Genomic DNA, 24,805 nt, shown 5'->3' on the forward strand with positions numbered 1-24,805 from the left:
GTGGGTAGTACAAACATGAAATGGAACTGACAGTTTTATATCACCTTTTTGAAAGCTTGAACCTCAAGCTAATCGTGTGTTTCAGTTAAACATCCTAACCCAAGCCTTCCAAAAACAATTCCTCCCCCTGCCAAATACTGTCACTCAGTACTGATAGAATTTTGCAATATATACATGATCCTCAAAAACGGTCTTGATTCTTAGACTCTAATATGTGTGTGTGTGTGTTTTATTTATATACACACACACACACACTATTTTTAATTGTTAAAAAAACATTTGTATTCATGCCCAAGATGCTAATCATAGGTATGTCAATTAAGAACGTCTGTGTTTGTGTACATGTAGTCCTCAACTTACAAACATTCATTTAGCAACTGTTTGGAGTTACACCACCACTGAAAAAAAGGGACTTGTGACTGGTCCTTGTGCTTACGACCATCACAGCATCTCCAAATTTGGAAGTTGGCAACTGGCATAGAGTTACTATGGTTGCAATGTCCTAGGGTCATGGGAAGCCCATTTGCAACCTTCCTAGTCAGATTCTTGACAAGCAAAGTCAATTGAGGAAACTTGATTCCCTTAATGACTGCATGATTCAGTTAACAACTGCAATGATTTGCTTAACAGCTGTGGCAAAAAGGGTAACATCAGATGTAACTCTCTTAACCAACTTTTTAGCAACAAAAATTCCGGTCCCAATTATGATCGTAAGTTAAAAACTGCCTGTAATAACTTCCAAAAAAATTGTTTGTGTTGAGTGAAAACTCAAATAGGCAACCTATTTTTCAGTCTGAGAGCATTATCTCTTTAGACCTCTGGCAGGAATGATCTCTTTCTAGTCTGGCCACCTGCACTGGGAAGCATCTGTCAGAGGAGGCCACAAGAGAGCAAGCAGCATCACACCTCATCATATCATTCTGCAAAAAATTCTCAAACTACATCATTTGAAACAGCGGCCCCCAACCTTTTGGGCACCAACCTTTTGGTTTTGTGGAAAAAGGGGGCGTGGTTTTGCACGCTGCCTGCATCACGTTGGATGGGCTTTGCTTGTTTGCGTGGTCCGGTTGCTGGCTTGTCCATAGACAGGAGGTTGGGGACCCCTGGTTTGAAAGAAGTCGTGCATGGCATTATAGAGGTGTCTACTGGTTATATAAAGCAGGATAGAAGAAAAAGTGCTATCAGAAAGGCCCGCCCACCCAAATACTATGGATATTAGTAAAAAACTTAAATATTATCAAATTTTGGATAATCAAGGGAGGCTTAAGACAGCCCAAGAATTAGAAACCCAAGAAATAACTATGGATTGGTGGTCGTGTCTTCAAATACAGATGAGATATAAAAAAGATTTAAAAGAATTTGGATTTGAAACAAAAACAACTCAATTAGACAAATTATTGTTGGGACCAGAAGAAAAAATGATACCGAAATTATACTAATTACTTACTAAATTTTGATCTAGAAGAGGAAATTGTAAAAGGACCAATGCTAGCGTGGACAAAAAAAATCGGTTACAATATAAAATTGGATGAATGGGAAGAAATATGGCAAAAAAATCTCTCCATGACAAAATCAGTTGCCTACAAAGAAAACTTATACAAGATGCTTTACACATGGCATTTTGGCACACTCCAGACTCACAAAAATGTATCCCAAATTAAACCTGAACTGCTGGAAATGCAAGAGAACACAGGGTACCTTCTTCCACGTCTGGTGGCTATGCTCAGAAATTAAAAAATATTGGCCCAAGATAAAAACATGGATAGAGGAAATTACCCATTATAGGTGGGAGTGGAAGCCAGAATTATTTCTCCTGCAAATCATTAAAGAAAAATGTTCCCCTAAAATTAGATATTTGATTACACATATACTAATGGCGGCATGAATTGTGCAGGCTTGGAAGATGTCTACCACACCATCTAACGACGTTATAATTCACAAAATTTTAGAATGTGCAGAGATGGATAGGCTCACGCTGAAATTAAATGATAAGGAGGTCTCAGAGTATTATTTAATTTGGAACATTTGGTACCAATGGTTAGACAGTAAAGTACAATAAAGAAAGGTTACAAAAGGAATTTAAAAAGAAGAAATAAAGGAAATAAAATTGGAATATTAGCAAACCAGGTGAGGGAGAAGTTATAGAAATTGAGGAACTGCTAGGAAAACAAGATTTAGATAGACATTTAGATTAGGATTTATAATTACCTAGATATACTGTAGAAATATACAGAAATATGCAATAATGAATGATAAAAATGTGTTCCCTTCCTCCTCCCATACTTACGGAATATTAAACTACAGCACATAGCCTATAAATATTCTTGATGTTTGTTTTAGATATATATACATATATTAAGTGTCAATATTATATTCTTTTTTCTCTTTTGTTTTTCTTTTCTTCCCTTTTTACTTGAATTAGTGACCCATAAAGATGATGTAGCTTTGTTTATTAACATTAATTAAGAACTGTGAATTAATATAGTTAATATGGGTGGGAAAACTGTCAAATTCTAAGTGTACATATGGTACTTAGTGTGCCACCAAGAAAATGATATTGAAAGATATCAGTGTAATTTCTATTACAGAAACTTTTGTAAGCTTTTTAGCACTTTGCTTTTTGTAAACTTTTTAATATCTTGAACTTTAATAAAGTACTTTTTTAAAATTAAAAAGAAAAAAAAGGCCCGCCCACCCAAAACAATCACTTACAGGACCGTACAGTGAAAACTGTTGCTTGCTTCTGTGCGGAATGGAGAAATTGAACTTTATTGCTAATGATGATATAAATTATTCCAACAAAATCTCACTTTTCATCACAGGATGATGCAGCAAATGATCCACAGTGGTCTGAAGAGCAACTCATTGAAGTTAAGTTGAAGCTTGCAGGCCTTGAAATCGGACAAACGGAAGTAGATATCATGGCACAGTCCACCCGAGCCATTTTTGAAATTCTTGAAAAAGCATGGCAACCCCAGAATTGTACGCTGGTGGATTTGAAGGCACGTACATTTATATTCTAGATCTTGGCTTTTAAAGTAAGGGGATAAATGATTGAATTCAACTAATCTTTCCTTTCTTGTGTCGTGTTTCCATTTTTAGGTTGAGTTTGGTGTTAATGTAGCCACAAAAGAAATTGTCCTTGCTGATGTAATTGATAATGATTCTTGGAGGCTGTGGCCATCTGGAGATAGAAAACAACAAAAGGACAAACAGGTAATTCTGTTTTCAGTGCAGATTCTGAAAATAAGCCAATATTGCAATTTTCCAAGGTATATGTCTCTGTGCTGTGTGAAATCTCCTTCTATTCTTCTGTTTGTTTCTTCACATCAAACAGAAGATGGGAAAGAAAATGGAGGAAAGCCAAATTCTACAATTAAAATTGGAAAAATATTAGTTATCTTTCCTTCTGCTAATTTATTTGTTTTCTGATAGACGTTTCAAATATCCGAAAATAAAATCCCTAATTACATTTCAATTAAAATAGTGAAATACACACACACACACACACACACACACACACATATACACCATATATGTGTGTGTGTGTGTGCATGTATGTATCATGTTAACTTAGACTTTTCTAATTAATAATAGTTCTGGCAATGATATTGAACATTTTTAGATAATAGCTATTAATACCAATAAATTCTAACTATAAGAAGAAATGGGCAAATGCAAAATTCATATTCCAAAATATTGTTTACCTCATAATGAGCTATGAAAAGCATCCTTCAGATATGCTGTGGAGTCTGGGGCTACTATTTGATGTAAACACATATTATGTGTTAAATGTTAGTTACAGCATAGTGAAGTATATCTGGCGGTATAGAAGATCTAGATAAGCAGATGGCCTTGCCTCTGAGTCATAGGTAAATCTTTGGAAGCTTCAAAAAGGAATTGGGAAGACACCAACAACTTATAACTCACATTTTTGATCTTTACATTGGACTTCTGGGTGAAAACCAGATTATAAATATGTGTATAGACTTGTCAATTAATTGTAGTATTGATGGTTTACATAGGTATGAGGTAGATGAATAGTTTGCATTTTATATGTAATCTTTTGTTCTTTTGTGTTTGCTTTTAGTCTTACCGTGACCTCAAAGAAGTGACGCCTGAAGCACTGCAAATGGTGAAAAGAAACTTTGAATGGGTGGCCGAAAGAGTGGAGGTAATGACACCATCTATGAGATACGGATAGGGATAATCCATATCATCATTTTCCTTACGTTTAAATTGTCTTTTGATCTTCTTTTCTATTAGCTGTTATTGAAACCACAAACTCCACAAGGCAGGGTAGTTGTCCTCATGGGTTCCACTTCTGACCTTGGTCACTGTGAAAAAATTAAAAAGGCGTGTGGCAATTATGGTGTGTCTTGTGAATTACGAGTGACCTCTGCTCACAAAGGACCAGATGAAACACTGAGGATCAAAGCTGAATATGAAGGTACCGAACTCCAATTTGTCTATTTTAGTGAACTATATTGTTTAAGTTCAGTGGCAATCTCAAAATAATTCCTGTTTTAAAAAAAGAAAATTAATGTAGAATCTGTTTAGGTGAGCATGTTTGTATCACATTGATACGTTTTTGTTTGTGTTAACAGGGGATGGGATTCCCACAGTGTTTGTTGCAGTGGCTGGGAGAAGCAATGGCTTGGGACCCGTGTTGTCCGGAAATACTGCTTATCCAGTTGTCAATTGTCCTCCTCTCTCACCTGATTGGGGTGCCCAGGATATATGGTCATCCTTGAGAATGCCTACTGGTAAGGTTTATCATTTGAACACTTTGAACCAATTTGGTTTAGTTTAATTTATTGTCATTGCACCTCGTACAACAAAATCAAACACCACCTTCAGTGCATATCACGACCATGACCATGAAAATAAACACAAACACACATCCTTCACCCTCTCCACACATTGAACTGGAAACCACCAACACCACACCAACACTGCACTATATATAGTAGAATTCAACAGAGCTACTGCCCTGGGATAGAAGCTGTTTTTCAGCCTGTTTGTCCTTGTTTTTATTATTCTGTACCGTCTGCCAGATGGTAATAGTTCAAAAAAATGGGGTGCCCAGGATGAGATGGATCTTTGAGAATGTTTTGAACTTCCTTAAGGCAGCGGGAGCTATAAAGCTCTTCCAAAGAGGGGAGGGCAACCAATGATCCTCTGGGTAGTGATGTTAACCCTCTGGAGTGCTGTCCTATCTGCCTCTGTGCAATTGGCAAACCGTACAGAGGTGCAGTAAGTTAAGATACTCTCTATGGTGCAGCGGTAGAAGGTCACCACCAATTTCTCATTCAGTTGTTGTTTTCTGAGAAGTCTTAGGTAGTATCATCTCTGCTGGGCCCTTATTATTTTTGGGGAGATAGTACACACTTGAAAGAAAAGACATAATCTCACTATCGGCTGTAGTTCTGTTCAAAATAATGGTAAAGTCAGAATGAACGCCTTGATTCTAAATTTACTGTTTCTAAAATACACACATGCACACGATTATGGTCAAAGGTCATATTTAATAAGAATTGCAGTAGTGGGACATTCCCCCCCTTGTGAATAAAATGATGGGTTTCATTGCAGTTAAGGTTATGTAAGACACGAATACGCCATTTATTCTATATATTTAAACTTCTTCATACTTTCCTGGGCTGTGCTTACATTTGTCAGCATTATGAGTAGACTGGTTATTTTTAGCTTTTCTCTCCTCACCCAACCAAAGACGTTTACATTAAAGATAAAAGATAGAAATGATGATAACTCTACCCAACACCTACAGGTAGGATTCAACTTACAACTACAGTTGGAACCACAACTTCCATCGCTGAGCGATGCGGTTGTTCAGTGAGCCATGCCTCCCTCATTCTACCTTTTTTGCCCTGGTTAAGCAAATAAATAACCAATTCCAGCTTCCTCCATTACACCTTGGCTTGTTGGGAGCCTCCTGGGTAGGTTGTAAATGGTGGGTCATATGACCCTGCGGCGCTGCAAACATAACATTCATGCCAGTTGGCAAGTCCTGAATTTTGATCATATGACTGCAGGCTGCCACGGATTGAGATTGTGAGGACCAGTCATAAGTTCACTTTTGTGTCATTTTGAATGGTCGTTAAATAAATGGTTGTAAGTTGGGGACTGCTTGTGTACTCTCAAAGAGTGTTGGGAGTGTTGAATCTCCCAGTTACGATGGCAAGCCAGGTGACTCCATGGGCCTAGTTATTTCACAGCAATTGGTCCACTGAGGGGGATGCACAGATAAAGAATTGTGAGCACACTGAGGCTTTGCCTGTGCAAGTTTCATGCAGCATGAGAGGTGCTGCCAAACTTTATCTGGGGTTTGCTCACACTTAGCTTGCACAACCCTAGTGCAGACTTGCCCAGACAAAGAAGGAACATGCTCTGTTAAACCCTGTGAACATTAACTTTCAAAAGTTATATTCCTTCTTTAACTTGAACAAGTTTCAGTTCTTGAGGATAGTTTTGGTACCTTGTCTTTGTTCATCTAAAACTCCGTGCTCTGTCTGAATTGTTAAATATTCTGTATTGCATAGCAGTTTTTATTGACTCGCTAAAAGATGATCTACTGGTAATATTATTACAATCACACATTTTAAAAATTAAAATTGTCTTGCTTTTTATTAACAGGTCTTGGCTGTTCCACAATTCTTTCGCCTGAAGGGGCTGCTCAATTTGCTGCTCAGATTTTTGGGTTGAATGACCACTGTGTATGGGCCAAACTGCGATCCTGCATCCTGAATACATGGATCTCCCTAAAACAGGCTGACAAAAAGATGAGAGAATATACTTTATAGATGAATTCTAAAAAACCAGTTTCATTTCCACTTCCAGGCATATCATTCCTAGTATAAGTGCTAATGGGAAACTGTTCCTATTTTATGATAGTGTACAGGTGCCCTCTTGTGTTCTAAGCTATTGTAGACAACTAATCTTGTGTTTTCTACCATAATGTAACTTGAAAGCAGAGTTACGTGCATTGAGGTAGAATAGATCTTACTGATCTATGACTGGTTATTAAAGAGAAATATTACCTCTGTCTACTTGTAACCCCGTACAAAATATGCCCATATGGTGATTCTAAAATTTATATTAAAGCTAGCAGTGCCATTAATAAATGGACTAGTTTGCTTTTGTTCTAGAGTGGCCCATCATGAAATCAAATGTATAAGACAAATTATTCAAGATGTTAAAAAGTATTTCTTTGTGTGGAATGTTCTTACCAAAGCCTTTTCTATAATTAGTTTTAAATACAAAGGTGATAATATATAAAGCTAATTTAACAGTTGACCTTCAGATAGCCTTTGAGCAGGCCTTTATAACTTGTAAAGGGGAAAGGCCACACTGACAACTTAGCAATGCAGACCTTACATAAACACCTGGCACACCAGCCAGCTGTTTGATGGCGGGTGGGGATGGCAATGAACTTGGCAACTGAAGATTCGACTTGAAAAAAAAATGCTAGCATGCCACCTAAGGCTGCTTGGTGAGCCGTACTCAGTGGTCAATATCTTGTATAGAGCTGATTTTTGACCATGACCAGCAGGTTGACAATATATTTATCAATTACAAATTGAATACCAGGTTATCACTTACAAACACATGAGTTTGAAAGTAAGTCAGACTGAAGGCAGCATTGAATTTTAAGGTTAATTTCAAGACCAATTTACTGAAAACATGTGCCTATTTGGTTTCTAACACTGCCACCTATCGTCATGTAGAGGCAAGATCTATGCCCATATAGGGCTTCTGTCATCCCTGTTATTTTACAGTATATACTACTCCAGGCAAATAGCTGACTTGCTTGAAAACATCTAGTGATGAAACACCCATGACTCCAGGAGGCATGATTCCATTTTGCTTAATAGCACAGGAAAACTACTGAATGCTTGGCCTACTCATCATTTTTAGGTGGTTCTATAACTACATCAAATATTCTACTTATTTTTAGTAGTATATGCTGTTCCATCCATCAACTACACATTAAAAATAATGAGTGTCAATTATTTATACAAAAGCATTATTTGCAAAGTTTCAATACAGCAGTTGTGCTGCTGGGCTAAAACGGGGAAGATACAGCTATGTTGAGCCAGCCGAGTACAATGCTGCTGTTCCATATGTAAAAATGAAGCTCTTGATCAAAAAGAGAGATTGTCAGGCTACAGAACTTTTCCCATTCACTCAACTAGAATGAACTCCTGAAAACGTATCAAAAAGGAATCCTTTATTGAGATGAGACATAAGGGAGTTTAGAACCCCTCCCCTTATCTCGATGTGTATTTAGTGAAACAAAAGCCAGTATGTTAATTCCTCCCCACCCCTTTTGTAAGGAACTATCTTTTTCACTTTCCCAGGGCATACCTAATTTCCCCCACCCCCTTTTTAGAACAAACTTATTAAATTAACAAATTAAACAGTTTTGTCACTGACATAATTCAATGCCATGCTGACATAATTGAAACTACTTTCACCTAAGTTCTAGAAAGCATTGTAAATTCTACAATCCCCAAAATATTAAGAATTCTGATCACAGTTAAAAATATAAATTTTAGGTTTATTGAAAATTAAATATTAGCAAAAGCAAGTTTAACAAATAACTTTATAAAATGAATCACAATCAAGACAGACATTTGAGAAACTACAAAATGAATCTATTGGCAAGCAGACTGCCATCTTGTGTTTTGCAGTACAATTTAATACGAATAAGGCATGGAAATCTGCATTTTCAAACATCTGTGTTCCAGAAATTTTAAAAAAGCATACTTCAAGTAGTTCCCAAACATCTTACATTTAAGAGTACAGTGACACAGCAACAATTTTTAAAAATTACTGATCATTTTTCCAAATGCAGAAAATATTGGATACACTAAATTTTTCCATCCAAAGTTGGAGAAAAAGATCCAAATGGAAGAAGAAATCGGATTCTGAAAATGTCTTGCTGGTAAGTTCTTTCTAGCATTAGAAAATATTAAAAAGGGGGTTAAGTTACTCCAAAATCATACAGTCCCCTTGACTGTCTCATATGCTTTAAATATGGAGGCTTCCTCAGACATAAAACAGATGTAAATTATTTCTTACAGAAGTGAGGACAAGAGGAGACCTCTACTTTTTCCTCTCTTAAATAATGGGAGTCCATGAAGCCTGTTAAAAGTTTCTTCATTGAGGTCCTACTGTTGCTATGTCTGCTTTTTTAAAATTTTGTTATATAGTGAACAGACTGTTTAATCTTAATTAAAACACTCTCTAGTAGTCATCTATGTCTAATTCTAGGCATACAATATATGTAACCCAGTCACAGTGGCAACAGCTTGAAGTAGTTTTGAAGTATGTTCTTTAACATGGCCCCAAATTCATGTAATTTCAAAAGAAAATTGTGCCAAATTTACAATTAAATATTTAAAACAGAACTTTGCTCTACAAATAGACAATACATTTAAATAATTGTGCAAATAGCAACAAGGTGCTGCAGTAGCTGAGGCAACTTCTGATTTGCAAGATTTTGAATTCATCTTTAATAAACTTGAACTGACAAATTTTAAATCTTGCACTTTCCACCACAGTAGTCAGTGGAAATTTTTTGACAATGATACATTCCATTTGTATATAGTGCAAATAAATATTTTGCAGCTAGATTAATTTACATGCAATATTAATGGCATCCTTCTAATTGAACAACTATTGATATAGGAAGCATTTTCCTAATAGTTCTCAAATCAGGACTAAAAGTGCAAATTCTGCAAGAAAAAAAAAACAGCTGAAGTTACAGCCATGTTGTAATATTAAGGTCCAGGTAATTAATTATTTGGTCTCTGGTCTCTGGAAAAATAGGTCAATATAGCTTGAATTTTTATCAAACGTTCTCTCAAAGACCTCATAGAAAGCACTGAAAGCTGGTATTTGGGATCCACAGGAAGAACAGCTAGAAGCCACCAACACCATGCAGGTCCATCAGCTGTTTCCTAAAAAGAAGAAACCAAATTAAAAGAAATTAAAAGAATATTAAAACTTAAGACATTTAGGACAAAAATATAATGATGTGGTTATGTAATTGAGTTTCAAAAGGAAAGTATTTTGTAAATTTAAAAATACAGTCCTCTTTGACTATCTTTTTTTCACAAAATGCAGAAGTAAACTACTTAACACACTTAAAAAAACAAGTATGTTTAAAATGCTAGGTGAAATGTAGTCAGCAAAATTCCAGATCTAACTTTTTAAAATGTTAGAATTAATCCAGACTGGATCCCCCACCGCCCCAGCTTTTTCAGTTATGCAACTTACCTCTCAGGGTTTTGCACTTCCTCTATTTGTCTCATCTTCCTTAAATCTGCTAATTTAGTTACTGTATTACTCTCTTTACTAGAAAAATAAGTGAAGGTCACACTGATAATTGTCTGATACTATAGTCGCTAAGTACCTGCAAGTTTTCTTCCTTCTCTGGCATTGGACCAAAGTACTGAAGTATTTGGCTATGAAATTTATTTCTTAAGCTTTGAAACCAGCTACAAGCCTGGTTGTAAACAATATTATGGAGCTCTTGCAGTTTTCTCATCTCACCTTCATCTTTAACCTGCACATCAAGAAAGTATAGTGTAATCACTACATTAAAATTTTAGCCATGAAACTATACAAATTACACAGCTGGCATGGTATATAAGAATGAAGAGTTCAATCTTTACAAATGGAAAGGGGGGGAGGAATTAATTACAAGGAAGCTCACTTCAAAATACCAGCAAGTAGGATCCCAAAGCAAGTTGGTGTGGTCAATCATTCAAAGCTTTGAGAACTGAGAATGAGCTACTGGCTTAAGCAGTATTTTCCATCTATTCCTTTCTCAGCTGGGTTCTGAATGCCTTCCCAAGTTCACTTAGCAACTGGTTTCACATGACTGATTTTCAGTGTTCTCTGTTGGCTTCCCACAAGCAGTCTATGAAGAAGCAGTCACAAGCATGTAACGTCCTTGTGGTCCTGGTTCAATGATGGCAACCAGGATTGTTGGAATTGTCGTAAAAAGTGTGATCATGTGATATTACTATTTATGACATTTCTTAGCAATAGAAATTTCAGTTCCAACTGCCATCATAACTCAAGGATTGTGACTTATGTGTGTGTTTCTATAGTCTACATTAAGTTGTGTTACTAAAATTAACAATACAGATAGTCCTAATGACCAAAGATACAACAGCACTGAAAAAAGTGGCTTATGACCATTTTTCACTTACAACTGTGGAAGCACAGGGTCACATGATCAAAATTAAGATGCTTGGCAACTGGCGTATATTTATGACAGTTGCAGGGTCCTGGAGTCATGTGATTACCTTTTGTGACCTGACAAGCAAAGTCAATGGATAGTCAGATTCACTTAACAACTGTTACCAACTTAACAACTACAGTGATCCTCTTAACAACTGTCGCAAGATAATCATAAAATGGAGCAAAACTCACTTAACAGAACTAATGGGCTCAATTGTAGTCATAAGTTGAGGATGACCTGTAACAGTTTCAAATTGGGAAAAGATCTGCTTGTTGTAGCCAAAAAGGATCTTATAATTCCCTATAGAATCTATTTCCATGATTTCTTAAGGAACATCCAAATAATCTACTTGGTCCCAACAAAAATGAAGCAGCATTTTGAGAAATAAGAGCATCTGAGGCTGCTGCTTTAGTTTGCAGCATGCTCATTCTCTTTATTATTATTTTTTTAATGAAAAGAACCCTGGATTATAAGGCCTTTCACACAAGTTATTCATGACTGAGTCAACAGCTTGGACTATTGCAATGTGCACTAGATCAGGGGTCCCCAATCCCTGGGCCACAAACCGATACCATTAGGAACCGGGCCACACAGTTGGGAGGTGAGTGAGCAAGCAAAACTGAAACCTTCCCCTCCCTGGCCAAAAAGTGTGGGGACTGCTGCACTAGACTACTCTTAAAAGATCACTCATAACTACATGGGCAAAATGTAACTAATGTGTTAGTTGGGAAGTTCCCATGTTCATGTCAGCTTTGTGAGCTGCCTGGCGAGTGGTGGGTTTTCTGGTGTGATTGGTCCCTTTCGCTTGTTTAGCTACATATCTACCTTTCTGCTTTCATTACGTATACTATAAGACTAAGTAGAGCTTGTCGTACTCTAGCTGTATTTGAACTCCATAGCCATTCCTGTCAATGAGTGATTCTGGGCCGTGTACATCATAAAACATACAAACCAAAACAACTAAAACAATTGATACCAGGTGTAAAAGCATGGTCATCCAGTGACATCGAGGAGACCTGTCTTCTCTGCAGCTGCACCTACCCTATGGAACAGTGTTCTCCCTGGGCTCCATATGGCTGCAACTCTTCTGTAAAACCATGGCTCTTTCAGCAGGCCCTGGGACAGGGTAAGAGGATCTGCTCCAGGACAAGGCTAGTCACTTTCATGGTTTTCACTAAGCTGCTTTATTCTTTCCTCAATTTTCTTTAGCTGAAATGTAGCTTTCAATTCAAAAATAGATGTAGGCAACAAAATAACGGATGGCCTCAAGATTCCAAAAATGTTCAATAAATCTCAGCATCAAAATTATTATATCCTAAAAAAGGACACTATCTAGTTATTGGTTTAATCAACAAGCACATAATTACTATATTACATATTTATTAATATTTTGATAACTGTATTTGAGCATAATTGGTTTCTTTTGCAATGTGAGCTATATGTATGCATTTTATATTTCTTTAAATACGTATTTCTGAGATGTCTGTATCTCTCACAAATCCATAAAGGGATCCATGGTCGCGAAACATTTAAGAACCTCTGTCCTCTATAAACAACAAATTAAATCAGTAACTTACTAATGTAGGATCTAAATGGAATTCTGTATGCTGTCACTCACTGAAAGAGTCCCTCCCTCCTATCAAATTAAGGGAACACTGCACATTGGACTATGGCTACAACAGTCAAGGTGTCTTCTTGTAGAGGCAAAATAGATAATTTTATGTACCTTTATATCTTCTAAATCCTCAATGTCTGCAGTGCAATAACCATCCTTCATTCCTCTTCGAATAACTCGGAATCTCTTTAATCCAATTGTATCAACAACAGATCGCCCATCTGGCAGATAGTCAAGATTTCTAATATACAACAAGCAGCCGTAATCTGCAAATCTACAAAAAAGTGATAGTGTTGTCAATGGTCAGCTTAAAAATATTTTATACCTTTTGGTTGTGTGATTGTGAATATAAACCTACCCATTTTGGGGGTCATGTACACACATCCCAAATTGTTTTGTTCCAGTTTCTATACTTCTTCGAATCATCAGTCTATATCTTGGTTCAAACACATGGAGGGGGCAAGGCACAGTAGGGTAGGCCAAAGTGCAAACAAAGATAGGAACATTCCTGGTCAAGCTTAAAACAGAATGCAGAAAATAAAATGTTAAAATTAGAATTCTACCCACGTAGGAAGATTTAACTCGAGATATCTAATTCCTGGCCAATATCCCTTTCCCAAACATTGCCTTATATCCTTGTACATTCTCTTCAAAGTGAATGGACCACTAGTCCAAAGCACTCTGTGTCAAATTGTGGCTTCGAATGGACTATCATTCAACTTGTAAAATTATAAATAGCACTATTTTTCCTTATATTAAATACATAATATTTTCTCTAGTCTCCTGCATATTAATTCTTACATAATCACAAACTCTTTCAGTTGCTTAAGTCTTGGTTAACATAATATTAACATGGAATGTTAGAAATCTTATTCCACTTAACTGCATAAATGGATGTTTCTTTACTAATTTTTTTCAGTTTAGTTTTGTAGTAAAAATGTACATATTATTCTGTATGATTACTGACCAAAATAGTTTATTCTTTGTTCTAAATGTCTGTTAACAAGCTGCACTGCACACAAAAGCATATGCATATACAAACACACATACCTTGAGAGTTCAGCTATTTCTTCGTCATTAATTCTTTTTCTCTCCGATAATTCAGTAGGCAAATACTTCAATATTAGATCTTCTAGCAACCGTGTAGTGCTGTATTCCCCACGTGCCAAAAACTAAACGAAAGATAAATTGTTACGCTATTATAATTTCTTAAATAAAAACTGCAGTTTTTTCATATCATTTCTTATTTTTCTTATCTTTCCTATTATTTTTCCTATTACCTATTCCTTTTATCATCTTATGACTATCATTTTGTTGTTGTATGATTTATGTTGACCATCATTGAGTATTCCTTGTGTGTCCAATCACACTTGACCAATAAAAAACTCTAATTCAGTTTTAAAGAATTAAGCAGAAAACAGCTGACCACACTGAACTTTATCTCTTTTATACGTTCAGAGAAATATATCATGCTAAATGAGTGAATGAATTTTCACTGTTGGTGTGGGTCATCTGATAAGTGTCCTTTCAACCAACGTGGCTTGCAAACAAGAAACTCATGGTCCAACACTTCCTTGCCTTATTTTTAGAAATTCACAAAAGTAGCAATCGTAGTATCTGCTCTTTCACTTGCCAAAATCCAAGTCTAGCAGCTGACTACTAACTCTTTTAATGCTTGGAGGTCTGGTTACGCTCCTTGCACTTGTATGTTCCAAGGCTTCCACTATATACACAGCACTGCATAGTAATACATAGTGCTCAAGCAAGGCCTGGATTAAGTAACAACACTGGCATTATCTGGAAATAGAATATAATCTCTTTTAAGGAAATCTCCCCATGTTGAGAAACTGTTAACTCTTGCTATTAATTCCCCAGTTTTATGAAAAAGATGTAAAGTAGTTCATAACTAAAAAGCAATGATATTTTAGCATGCAGTTACTCATTTTTATATATTTAAAATAATAAATGTAATAAAATTCTTACATGTTAATATTGATTTTGGAGAATCTTAACATGCTTGGAGATCTTGATAAAACTTAATATTAATCTACAGTCTTTCTTACATTTTTAAGTGGAAGATGTTGCAAATGCCATTTCTATTCACAGAATAAATGGTTATTACAATTCCACCAGCCCTTTTCAGCTTTTGATTCAAACTCTGCTTTATGATAAATGTGTCTTATAAATGTTCATAAAGAGCATTACCTCTGTTAAGTTTTCTTTACAGAGGGGACACTCTGGAGCATGGTCCAAACAGCGTTGTAAACATTTCTTGCAGAATGTATGGCCACAGGGTGTTGTCACAGGATGAAAGAACAGCCTGAAAACATGTTGCAAATTTTAGTGAATTATCATTAAGATGTAAATACAAATGAATCAGAAAAAAGTAATTTGAAGGATGCACACAAAAACTGTTACTAAAAATAGTTCTCAATTTATGACCACAATCAAGCCTAAAATTCCTGTTGTTAAGCAAGACATTTGTTAAGTGAATTTTGCTCCATTCTACGATCTTAATTGCTACAGTTGTTAAGGGAAACATTGTAGTTGTTAAGTTAGTCACATGGTTGTTAAGTGAATCTGGATTCTTCGTTGACTTTGTTCTCAGAAGATCACAAAAGGTGACTACATTAACCAGGGACATTGCAACCAACATAAATATGAACCAGTTGCCAAGCATCTGAATTTTGATCATGTGACCATGAAGATGCTGCAACAGCCATAAGTGTGAAAACTGGTCATAAGACATTTTTTTCAGTGCCACTGTAACTTTGAACAGTCACTAAACAAACTGTTCCAAGTCGCAGACTACCTGTATTTATTAGTTAGGTTAGAGACAGGAAACATTTTTACTAGCAATTTTATTTTATTTTACTATATTTGTGCTTTTAAATCAGTGCTGATTCCTGGAGACTGTACAAGTCTCTCCAGTTTTCTTATTAAGAATTCAGAAGTGATTTGCCATTGCTCAATTTCTAGCCTGATGCCTTAACCGCTATCCCAAACTGGCTTTCCAGCAAAGAAAACTAAAAACAGGAAAACTTTTATAAATTTTAGAAACTTTTACACATGTATCAAGCCAATTTTCTTTCATTTCAAACTGAAAATAGGTGGATATTACGCTATTATTATTTATGTCATTCTGGGGACTCCTAAATACTAGTAAAAATTATCTGAGGCCACCCAGACCTACAATAAGCTAATTGCTAAGCATACATTTCAAACAAAATTTGGCCAACAAAATGTGGTTAGAATTTAAATAGCCTGAAACCTCACCTTATTTTGCAGTCTTATTAAGGGACTTTGAACAAATCATAGAGCGTTTTTATAAAGAAATGATTTTAGTAGTTCTGTGCACTGAGTTTAATGTTAAAGCTTCTACTATATACTATGATAAAAAGATCATAAATGTTGAAATCAGACTGTATTACCTCAAACACAATGAGCATTCAAAGTCTGTTACATCAACCAAATTTTCTGGAACTATTCCACAAGTGATTGAAAAGGTATCATTCCTTTTTGGAGTTTCTAAACAAATTAAAACATGAAATAGTGCATAACTCGTAAAACAATACATGTGACCAAATATTTATTTTCTTGTTTCCATCTTCACAAATAGTAGCATTTTGTTTGGAAAAAGGCAACTTCCTTTCAAAATAAGTACCTTTCTCTTGGCCAGAAAGCAATGGTTCAGAAGATACTCTTTTTAATACATTGTCTTTGGCATCTTTTTCTACAGAATCAAGAGAATTTGCAGACTGGGCACGTTGCAAATTTCCTCCAATGTCTAGTATCACTTGTGGCTCTTCTAAGACCTATAAGAAAACATGAAGAAACAAAACCTATTTGCTACATTTTTTATAATGATATAGTAACTAATCCACCAGCAGATTCAGTTTTCAGTATTGTATCTTTATTTCTTGAACATATGGACTGACCATGTCAATGACATGTTGAATATAGTTAATCAGCATTAAACGTTTTTAAGACACAAACAGATATATGGAACACAAATCTAAAACCAATGACCTTCATAATTATTTTGCATGAGTATTTACTTACTGACACTGGGGTGAGCTGTAAACAATCATAAGACTCTTCCATTTCAGATGCAGAGCTGTGTTTAAGTTGTTTATTTCGAACATATGAAGTATTTAAAGCAGATTCTTTCAATGTTTCACTAATGTTTTCTGGGGACAGCAAATTACGCAATATCTATAAAATTGACATTAAGGAATAAAATGTAATGATTACATTTCATATGTAATAAAAATTGATTTCTTCAATACTGTCCCAATATTTAGACATTAAATAGCTCATCATTCTTCCACAATCTGAAAGAAGTCTCAGAGTAACCAACAATTATTTATCCTAATGTTATTCCATTGTGTAATGTTATTCCATGCATACTTTTATAGATGCAATTTTATGATGACATTTTGTTTGAATATTAGTTATCTATAACATTAATTAAAATGAAAGCAGTAGTTGCATAACAGGATTGTATGGTCCTCAGGTACCTCCTAGAGCTGTGGTGGCGAAGCTATGGCATGTGTGCCACAGGTGGTACGCAGAGCCCTGTGGGCACATGTGCCGTTTCTCCAGCTCAGCTCCACCACACATGCACGCGTGCCTCCCGCCAGCCAGTCTTCGGGTCTCTAACACGCATGCACAGGGGCAGGGGATGCATGCAGGGGCGCAGCACACCTTGCATTTGGGGTATGTGCACACAAGCACAAACAGGCACATGCATGTTTTAGGGGAAATTGCCTACTCAGTGCCCAAAAGTTTTGCCATCACTGCCCTAGATCTATTGTGTGATACAGAGATTATAATTCTTAGATTTTGTCAGAGGGTTTTGATGGCATAAATAAATAAACCAAAATTACAAAAAACTTCCCCTAAAATCACTTCCCATCTCAACAGCATGAAAATCTGTTTATTATTTTCAATCATGATCTGCCACCTTTCCAACCTAATTTCTTAAATAAAAAGAAGTCTGACCAGAAAAGCTATTTATAAAAATGTGTAAGTACCTTTTTTGCTTCTACTTTAGCTAAAACAAATCCTTCATCAAGAGATAGGCAATGAAGAAAGACCTTTAAGGCATCTTCTACAGAACCAGCATTATTAAGTATTGTTGCTCTTCTGAAATATACCTGCAAGATGATTTTATGTATAAATATAAGACACATTTATTGTGATTGAATATACTATACAAACCTAATCCTAAGCATGTTTTCTTTTCTGAAGCTGCTAATACTTCCTGTTCCTAGGTTTAAGTTTTTAAAAACACTGCTAGATTCCTTGATGCTAAAACTAGAACTAAAATAAACATACAGACATGAAGCTAATGGAAAACAATAATATACTACATTACATAGAGAGGAAATATTTTGGTCCAATTTTAAAATATATAATTACATCTGCTTTATTTTATTAAGCATTTAAGAAAAGGTAAGAAAAATAAAGCATAAAGTGGATAAAGATTGAATATATAAAATAGTATTAAGTTTTAAATATTTCATTGATTAGTTTTTAATAACAGATTACACTATATTGTTTTAAAAATTACAAATCACTGTAAGAATCCAAGTAATATAAATATCAACAGCAATAATGCAGATAAATTTAAAAATGAGATTAAGTTTTACAGTGCTTCCTATCCAAGTAATTGAAAACTTTGTATTAAGAGAAATCAAAATTTGAGATGTGATACAAGATGTAGATAAAGTTATAATACCAAAATGGTTTCCAACTTGAATTCTGCATTAGATTTACATTTGAAATGCAGTTATTCTGGATATTATAGTGCACTCCCAAGGCTTAAGTAGCCATTTTTCTGCAGAAATAAGTGGGTTCCAATAAGAAACTTACAACATCCTTACAATATTTACTATGTATAAATCTAATTTGGTATATTTTGTTTGAATATCAGGTTTAGTGATATTTTAAAAAATATGCTGGAAATGGAGCTTCTTAAATTTGTTTTTTACTATTAAAAATAATTCCTAAAATTTGTGGAGCTTTACTCCATTGCCAGTAGCTACAGCAAAACAATTCAACACAGCCATTATTTTCCAACAATTTTTGAAAATGGACAATTCCATAGAACCCAGAAAATGTTGCCAAGAACATGGGTTTTAAACTTTTTCAGGCTGCAGGGACCTGTATATTAAACAAACAAAAACCCTGGAGCCATTGAGGAATATAAAGCCATGAGAGACTACAAGTTAAAAAAAAATTGATTTAAATACATTATACTTACTTTAAAAAACAATTTTAAAAATCCCAAACAAAACAAAAGCAGAACTACTTTTGGGCATAATTTATTATTTCTTAATGTTGGCCTCTTAGATACATTATGGAAAAATACAAAACCCTATGCTAAGTAACTTCATTTTGGGTTTATACTTACCTCAGGCCAATTTGGCATTTTAGCAGTAACAGCATTCAGTTCATCTAGCGCAGATTTAAATTCTTGAAGACTAGCATAAGATTCAGCTCTGTAAATTCTTAACATTAAATCACCGGGATCTAAAAAAAAATGCACACATATTTAGAACATAGTTTACTGAATCCAATTGTAAAACTCTATAATTTAAACAGCGTATGTAATATAAATATAGAGAGCTAGTTTGATCTAGTGGTTCAGGCACCCAGTTAGAAACCAGGAGATAGTGAGTTCTAGTCCCAGCCTTAGGCTTGAAAGCCGGCTGAGTGACTTTAGGCCAATCACTCTCTCTCGGCCCATGATGTCAGGCTTGGGTAACAATCCCTATCACATCCACTGGATCAATATTTGATTGATCTTGCACCTGTGAGGAAAATAAGAAAAAAGTAATAAACCTAGAGAATAGATATTCAGACGGTAAGATAATCATGCAGGAAAATGCCTCTATGATTGAAGAAGTAGATCGTAATTTACACAAGATCATATGTATATATATTTCTGAATGGGCTAAAAAGCAAAGAGGGCATAATTCAATGCTTCCTGTCTTTTTTTTCAGCAGTACATTTTGTAACTGATAGTTCCATAAAACATTTGCTTACAAATACGAAAAAAGAACAGCCAAAATCAATGCAACTTTTGAATAAAAGTTTACTAAGCTTCATTTTAAAGGCTATTTGCTTATGGCAGGGATATTAGGACCATGCTAAAGAATCATGCTATAATTGTATCTCCAATGTCATGGGAAGTTGTGACATTGTAAAGAATTTACATAATTTTGAAAGAACCCTCAAGTGCTAATTGTAAGAAGCACAAGGTTTTTTAAAATAGCAACTTAAATATATTTACAAAGAATTTAAAAGAAAAACACTATTTTTCTTTTGCGAACCTAGGCATAATCCACATTACTTATGCGAACCTAGGCATAATCCACATTACTAGATTAAATATTTTTGTCTTTCTTTTCTAATGTGTGAGTAATGGTGAGGGGAAAATGAAATTACATTAATATTCATTCTTCTGATAAGGTTACATCAAAATCTGCACTCAATGACTCTATATGAAGAAAGCAAGGCAAAGGCAGCACACCAAAATTATATAATTGCTGTCGTGGTGACACAACTTTAGTCAATAATTTGCAGCAATTTTTAAAACTGTCATAAGGCTTTATTACTCACACTTGGAATCTTATTGTGTTAATGCACAATAATAGAAAGCATTTGGAGTAGAGCTGAAGTCCTTCAAAAATGACCTCTTAAGACCTGGTATTTCCAACTTCTGTTAATAAAGTCCAATGCTAGATTATGTAAACAAGGCGCATTTTAAAAGCATTGTATTCTATTGTATCACACTTTTACAAAAATAACTTATAGTATGCTTTTGCATAAGGTTACTGCTGCTCTGCTCCATGCATATTAAGTCAGACTGCAGATTTTACTGCAGTTATTTCTCATTATCTAATAACCGTATCTCACTCAAAATCATCCTTTATAAGGCATATAAATGCCGTGAATTGAACGTTTTTAATGCTTTGCAATTCATATATATATATTAACTGAATTCCTTGACAAAATGATCAAGTGTAAAAAAGATCCTTCCTCAATATGAAGAAATTTGGTTTCAAATAGTTGAAACTATGCTAACCTGATTGTTTCTTTTCCTGCACGTTTTTAATTTTAGAAAACTGCAATATGAAGTTCACAGAATCTTAAGTACAAAATAAAAACTGAACAATGTTCATAAAGAGTATTTTTTACACATGTGTGTACTTAAATCTATAGTATGAGAAATCAGAAAAACAATCAGATAAATTTAGTGTCATGATGGCTACCCATCTGTATACATAAGGAAATAAAGCAATATAAATATAATTAAGTACCTTTAATATTTTTCACATTGCACTCTAAGTACTTACTATTTAAGAATGCTCTAAGGTGCTAACTGAATTATACTAATCTCTTGACCTTGGTATATATAAATCTTTTCCCAGCGATGTATTATGAAAGCCCTATCTGCTTATCTATGGTATCACCAATATTATACAATATTTCCCTTTCCACACCCACATTTCCTTATGTAATCGGCACCAGCAGGTGAATTAACGCTTTAGGGAGGCAGCATATAATCTTCCTTTCCTTAAAATTACTAGGTCACAAGTGATTCATAATCCTCCAAACAGGTATAGAAAGTATAGAAAAACATTTTCAAGGTATTTCCTAAAACATATTAGATTGTCCAAAGATTTCCTTATATTACAGAGCATAAATTCTGAATGACTTTTGAAATATGGCTGTCTCTGGACAATTACAACACAATGTAACGGGTCTCTCAGTTGCTACATTAACAATGCACAGCCTGAAGAATGCATCTAAGTAAACTTTGGCGCCCATCTGTCCCTGTAAGGAAAATAAGTGTGTCAACTTTTTGTATCTTCTGCAGAATTGTATACAGCCAAGTATAAAACAAAGAACTTTGTTGCGATATTGCTAATACGGCAAACCATTTTAGGATAACTACCCTTTCACATCTCACGGTAAATTAATTTCAGATTAGCCTTTTTATCTTTACATACACATTAAGAAAAAAACATGGTTTGTTTCCTGTCTAAAATCTCTATTTCTTACAGCAGCAAGCCAAAATACTGGTGGCCCTGGACTTATGACCACAACTGAGCCCGGACTTTTTGTGGCTAAGTCAGAAATTTGTTAAGTGCGTTTCCCCCCACTTTACGACTGTTCTTGCCACGTTTGTTAAGTGAATGACTGCACATGTGAAATTCAGATGTGAAATTAGTAACCTTCTATTCAGTGAATCTGGGCTTCCCAACAAAATTCAATGAATTTCAAAATTCAATGAATTTTGTTCAGTGAATCTGGGCTTCCCAACTTTTCTCTCCTTTTTAAAACAAATTCTTTACTTCACTTGCAAAAAGATCACAGAAGAGAATTGCATGACCATCAAAAATACGAACCGGTCGCCAGGCATCCAAATATAAACCAAGCCACTGAGTGGAGACGCTATTAACAGTCGTGTGAAAAAAATGGGCGTAAGACACTGCAGAGCTGTTGTAACTTTGAACGGTCACTCAAGTGAACTGTTATAAGTCGAGGACTACCTGGGCTGGTATCCGAGACTGCTGGAATGGATTGAAATTGGATTGACTTGTAGATACTTTCACTGAAAAACTAGCTTGGACTTTCCGGTGCAAAAAATAAAAAGAAGCAGCAGTAGCAAAGACAGCATTTCATTGTTACACAACATAATCCAACGAATCTATCTTTGAATTTGGAGAAGCCCCAAACAAGCCGGGCGGTGGGGGTTTCCCCAACGTCCCGGGGTCACCGCAGGCACGAAGCATCCAATCCTGCTTTTACGGTATAACATTTACATTTGGTTGATTCCTTCAACTCCTTTTTTAAATTTATTGCCTCAGCTAGGAAGAGAACATTAGGCTTGAAAGCAGACTAATTTTTGAGCCCAGTGTAGTCCCTAACTCAACTGCTAAAGGGAGGATGCTGGCTAGTTCAACAATCCTACTATGTCCACCAAGCCATGAAAGTAGTGTGGGAAGGTGAGCAAAGGAGAGTGAGAGACAGATCTAAATTCCAAAGGCCACATTCAAGAGAATTAAAAGCCAAATAAAAGGAACAGAAAATAAAAGGATATACAAATCTAAAACAGTAGAACACAAATCAACCCATGGAACAGAAGTTGCCCTCTTTTGGAAGTTGTGGGAGCTTCATCACTGGAAGCTTTCAAGAAGAGATTGGACTGCCATCTGTCAGAAATGGTGTAGGGTCTCCGGCTTGGGCGGGGGGGCTGGACTAGATGACCTCCAAGGTCCCTTCCAGTTCTAATTTTGATTGAATGATTGATCCACCTCATCTCCCTTCGACTTCAAGTAAACCCTCCTTGGGCTCTTTCACGATCAGCTCACCCGGGAGCGGAGACCTCCCTTCATAGCCACCACAACCTGATTCGCAATGCATTTAGACAACCGGGTTTTGTGTGTGTGTAGGGGGGGTAATAAGGACCTTGACCGGTTTTTGTGTGTGTGTGTGTGTGTGTGTGTGTGTGTGTAGGGAGGTAATAAGGACCTTGACTGGGTTTGTGTGTGTGTGTGTGTGTGTGTGTGGCGGGTAATAAGGACCTTGACTGGGGTTGTGTGTGTGGGGGGGTAATGGACCTTGACTGGGTTGTGTGTGTGTGTAGGGGGTAATAAGGACCTTGACCGTGTGTGTGTGTGTAGGGGGGTAATAAGGACCTTGACCGTGTGTGTGTGTGTGTGTGTGTGTAAGGGGGTAATAAGGAGCTTGACGGCGGGCCTCTCTCTCTGCGCCCTTACCCTTTCGGAGCGCCTGGTCGGCGGCTTCCCGAGCCTCGCCGGCCCGCCCCTGCCGAAGCAACTCGGCCAGCCGGCGCCACGTCCGAGCCCTCGCGCACTCCGCCGGGAACCACTTCTCCGCCAAGTGAGCGAGGACCACGGCGACCGGGCTGGCCCCCAGCGGGTGCCCGCAGTGACGGCAACGGGCGTGAAGCTTCTCCCGGAGGCAGCGGCGGCAGTAGGTGTGCCCGCACGGCGCCGTCACCGGCTCGCCCAGGAAGCCGAAGCAACCCCAGCAACGGAAGAACTCCGCCGGGACTTCTCCGGGGCGCGGCAGCCGCTCCCACTCGCCGCCAGCCGGGTCCGCCCCAGCCGTCTCGGCGCTCAAGGCGACCGACGAGGAAGCCATGGCTCTTCCCTCCTGGGTTTCTTCCGCCGGGACGAAGACGGGGGAGACAGAGAGAGGGGGGGGCGTTGAGGGGAAGAGAAGTACGGCCGGCTACCATAGAAGCCGCCGCTCGCCGCGCTCTCTGGCCGGGAATGGGACCGCCGTCGAGCTGGGGGCGTCTCTCTTTCTCTCTCTCTTACCCGCCTTCCCTTTCTGCGCATGCGCTTTCGGCAGTCCTATGCGTTCGGCCGTTATTAGCCCTTAGGCGCGCGCTCCCCCCTCATCCTCTTTCCCGCCCTTTCCTCCTTTCTCCCCCCCCCGCCCTTTGTTTGCTTGTTTGTTTTTTAAAGGAAGCCACTCAGCTCTCCGTATACTTAAGGGTTAGTGTTGTTGTTTTTTTTTAAAGGGGGACCGCTGTACCAGGGCAACCTGGTCTACCCAATGAGCATGCTCTCCGCGTACGCCTCCCGTAAGCCCCGCCTTCTCCCTAAGCCAGCGCGAGACTTAAACCCTCCCACCTTCGCGTTAAAAAAAAAAAAAACGTGAGGGTGGCGCGTCATCTGACTTTTCCCCCACGCAGGCTCGCTTTCGATTGGCTCGCGAGGGCAAGAAGGGAAGGGCGGGGTGGGGGGCGCGAGCGGAGGAAAGTGGGAGGGGCCGGAGGCTGGGCGATTATAAAAGACGGGCCACGTGCGTTGGGTTTCTCGGGGGGGGGGCTTCGGCGGTTGGAGGAAGGGGGCGGGGCTAGGCGC

At 37.1% G+C, this 24,805-nt stretch overlaps 2 protein-coding genes and 1 long non-coding RNA gene across 4 annotated transcripts in view; 2 read left to right on the plus strand and 1 right to left on the minus strand.

Annotated features, from left to right (window-relative positions):
* LOC148130758 (multifunctional protein ADE2) overlaps window positions 1–24,805 on the plus strand; it is a 65,382-nt gene that overhangs the window by 8,342 nt on the left and 32,235 nt on the right. The window contains exons 4-9 of one of the 2 annotated variants that reach the window (XM_087963628.1): window positions 2,823–3,002; window positions 3,103–3,216; window positions 4,091–4,174; window positions 4,267–4,450; window positions 4,608–4,766; window positions 6,655–7,142. In XM_087963628.1, coding sequence (XP_087819754.1) covers window positions 2,823–3,002; window positions 3,103–3,216; window positions 4,091–4,174; window positions 4,267–4,450; window positions 4,608–4,766; window positions 6,655–6,821 — 888 coding nt within the window. In that variant the 3' untranslated portion in view covers window positions 6,822–7,142. Of the gene's footprint in view, window positions 1–2,822; window positions 3,003–3,102; window positions 3,217–4,090; window positions 4,175–4,266; window positions 4,451–4,607; window positions 4,808–6,654; window positions 7,143–24,805 lie in introns of those variants that run through there. The other variant, XM_087963629.1, reaches the window with a different exon arrangement.
* Window positions 8,558–24,260, minus strand: LONRF1 (LON peptidase N-terminal domain and ring finger 1). The gene is made up of 12 exons (XM_087963618.1): window positions 23,687–24,260; window positions 19,309–19,427; window positions 17,927–18,049; window positions 16,953–17,105; window positions 16,555–16,705; window positions 16,322–16,418; window positions 15,096–15,210; window positions 13,941–14,062; window positions 13,249–13,407; window positions 13,002–13,164; window positions 10,439–10,591; window positions 8,558–9,983 (listed from the first exon to the last, which is right to left on the minus strand). The coding sequence occupies exons 1-12, from the start codon at window positions 24,072–24,074 to the stop codon at window positions 9,819–9,821; spliced, it is 1,908 nt and encodes a 635-aa protein (XP_087819744.1). The 5' UTR covers window positions 24,075–24,260; the 3' UTR covers window positions 8,558–9,818.
* Window positions 11,201–14,129, plus strand: LOC148130759 (uncharacterized). The gene is made up of 2 exons (XR_015749289.1): window positions 11,201–11,880; window positions 12,861–14,129. It is a non-coding gene; the product is annotated as an uncharacterized LOC148130759 (long non-coding RNA).

This window comes from Notechis scutatus, chromosome 4 (genome assembly GCF_049901735.1).
Source record: "Notechis scutatus isolate UNSWTSFEM ecotype Mainland chromosome 4, rNotScu1.2, whole genome shotgun sequence".
NCBI lineage: Eukaryota > Metazoa > Chordata > Lepidosauria > Squamata > Elapidae > Notechis > Notechis scutatus.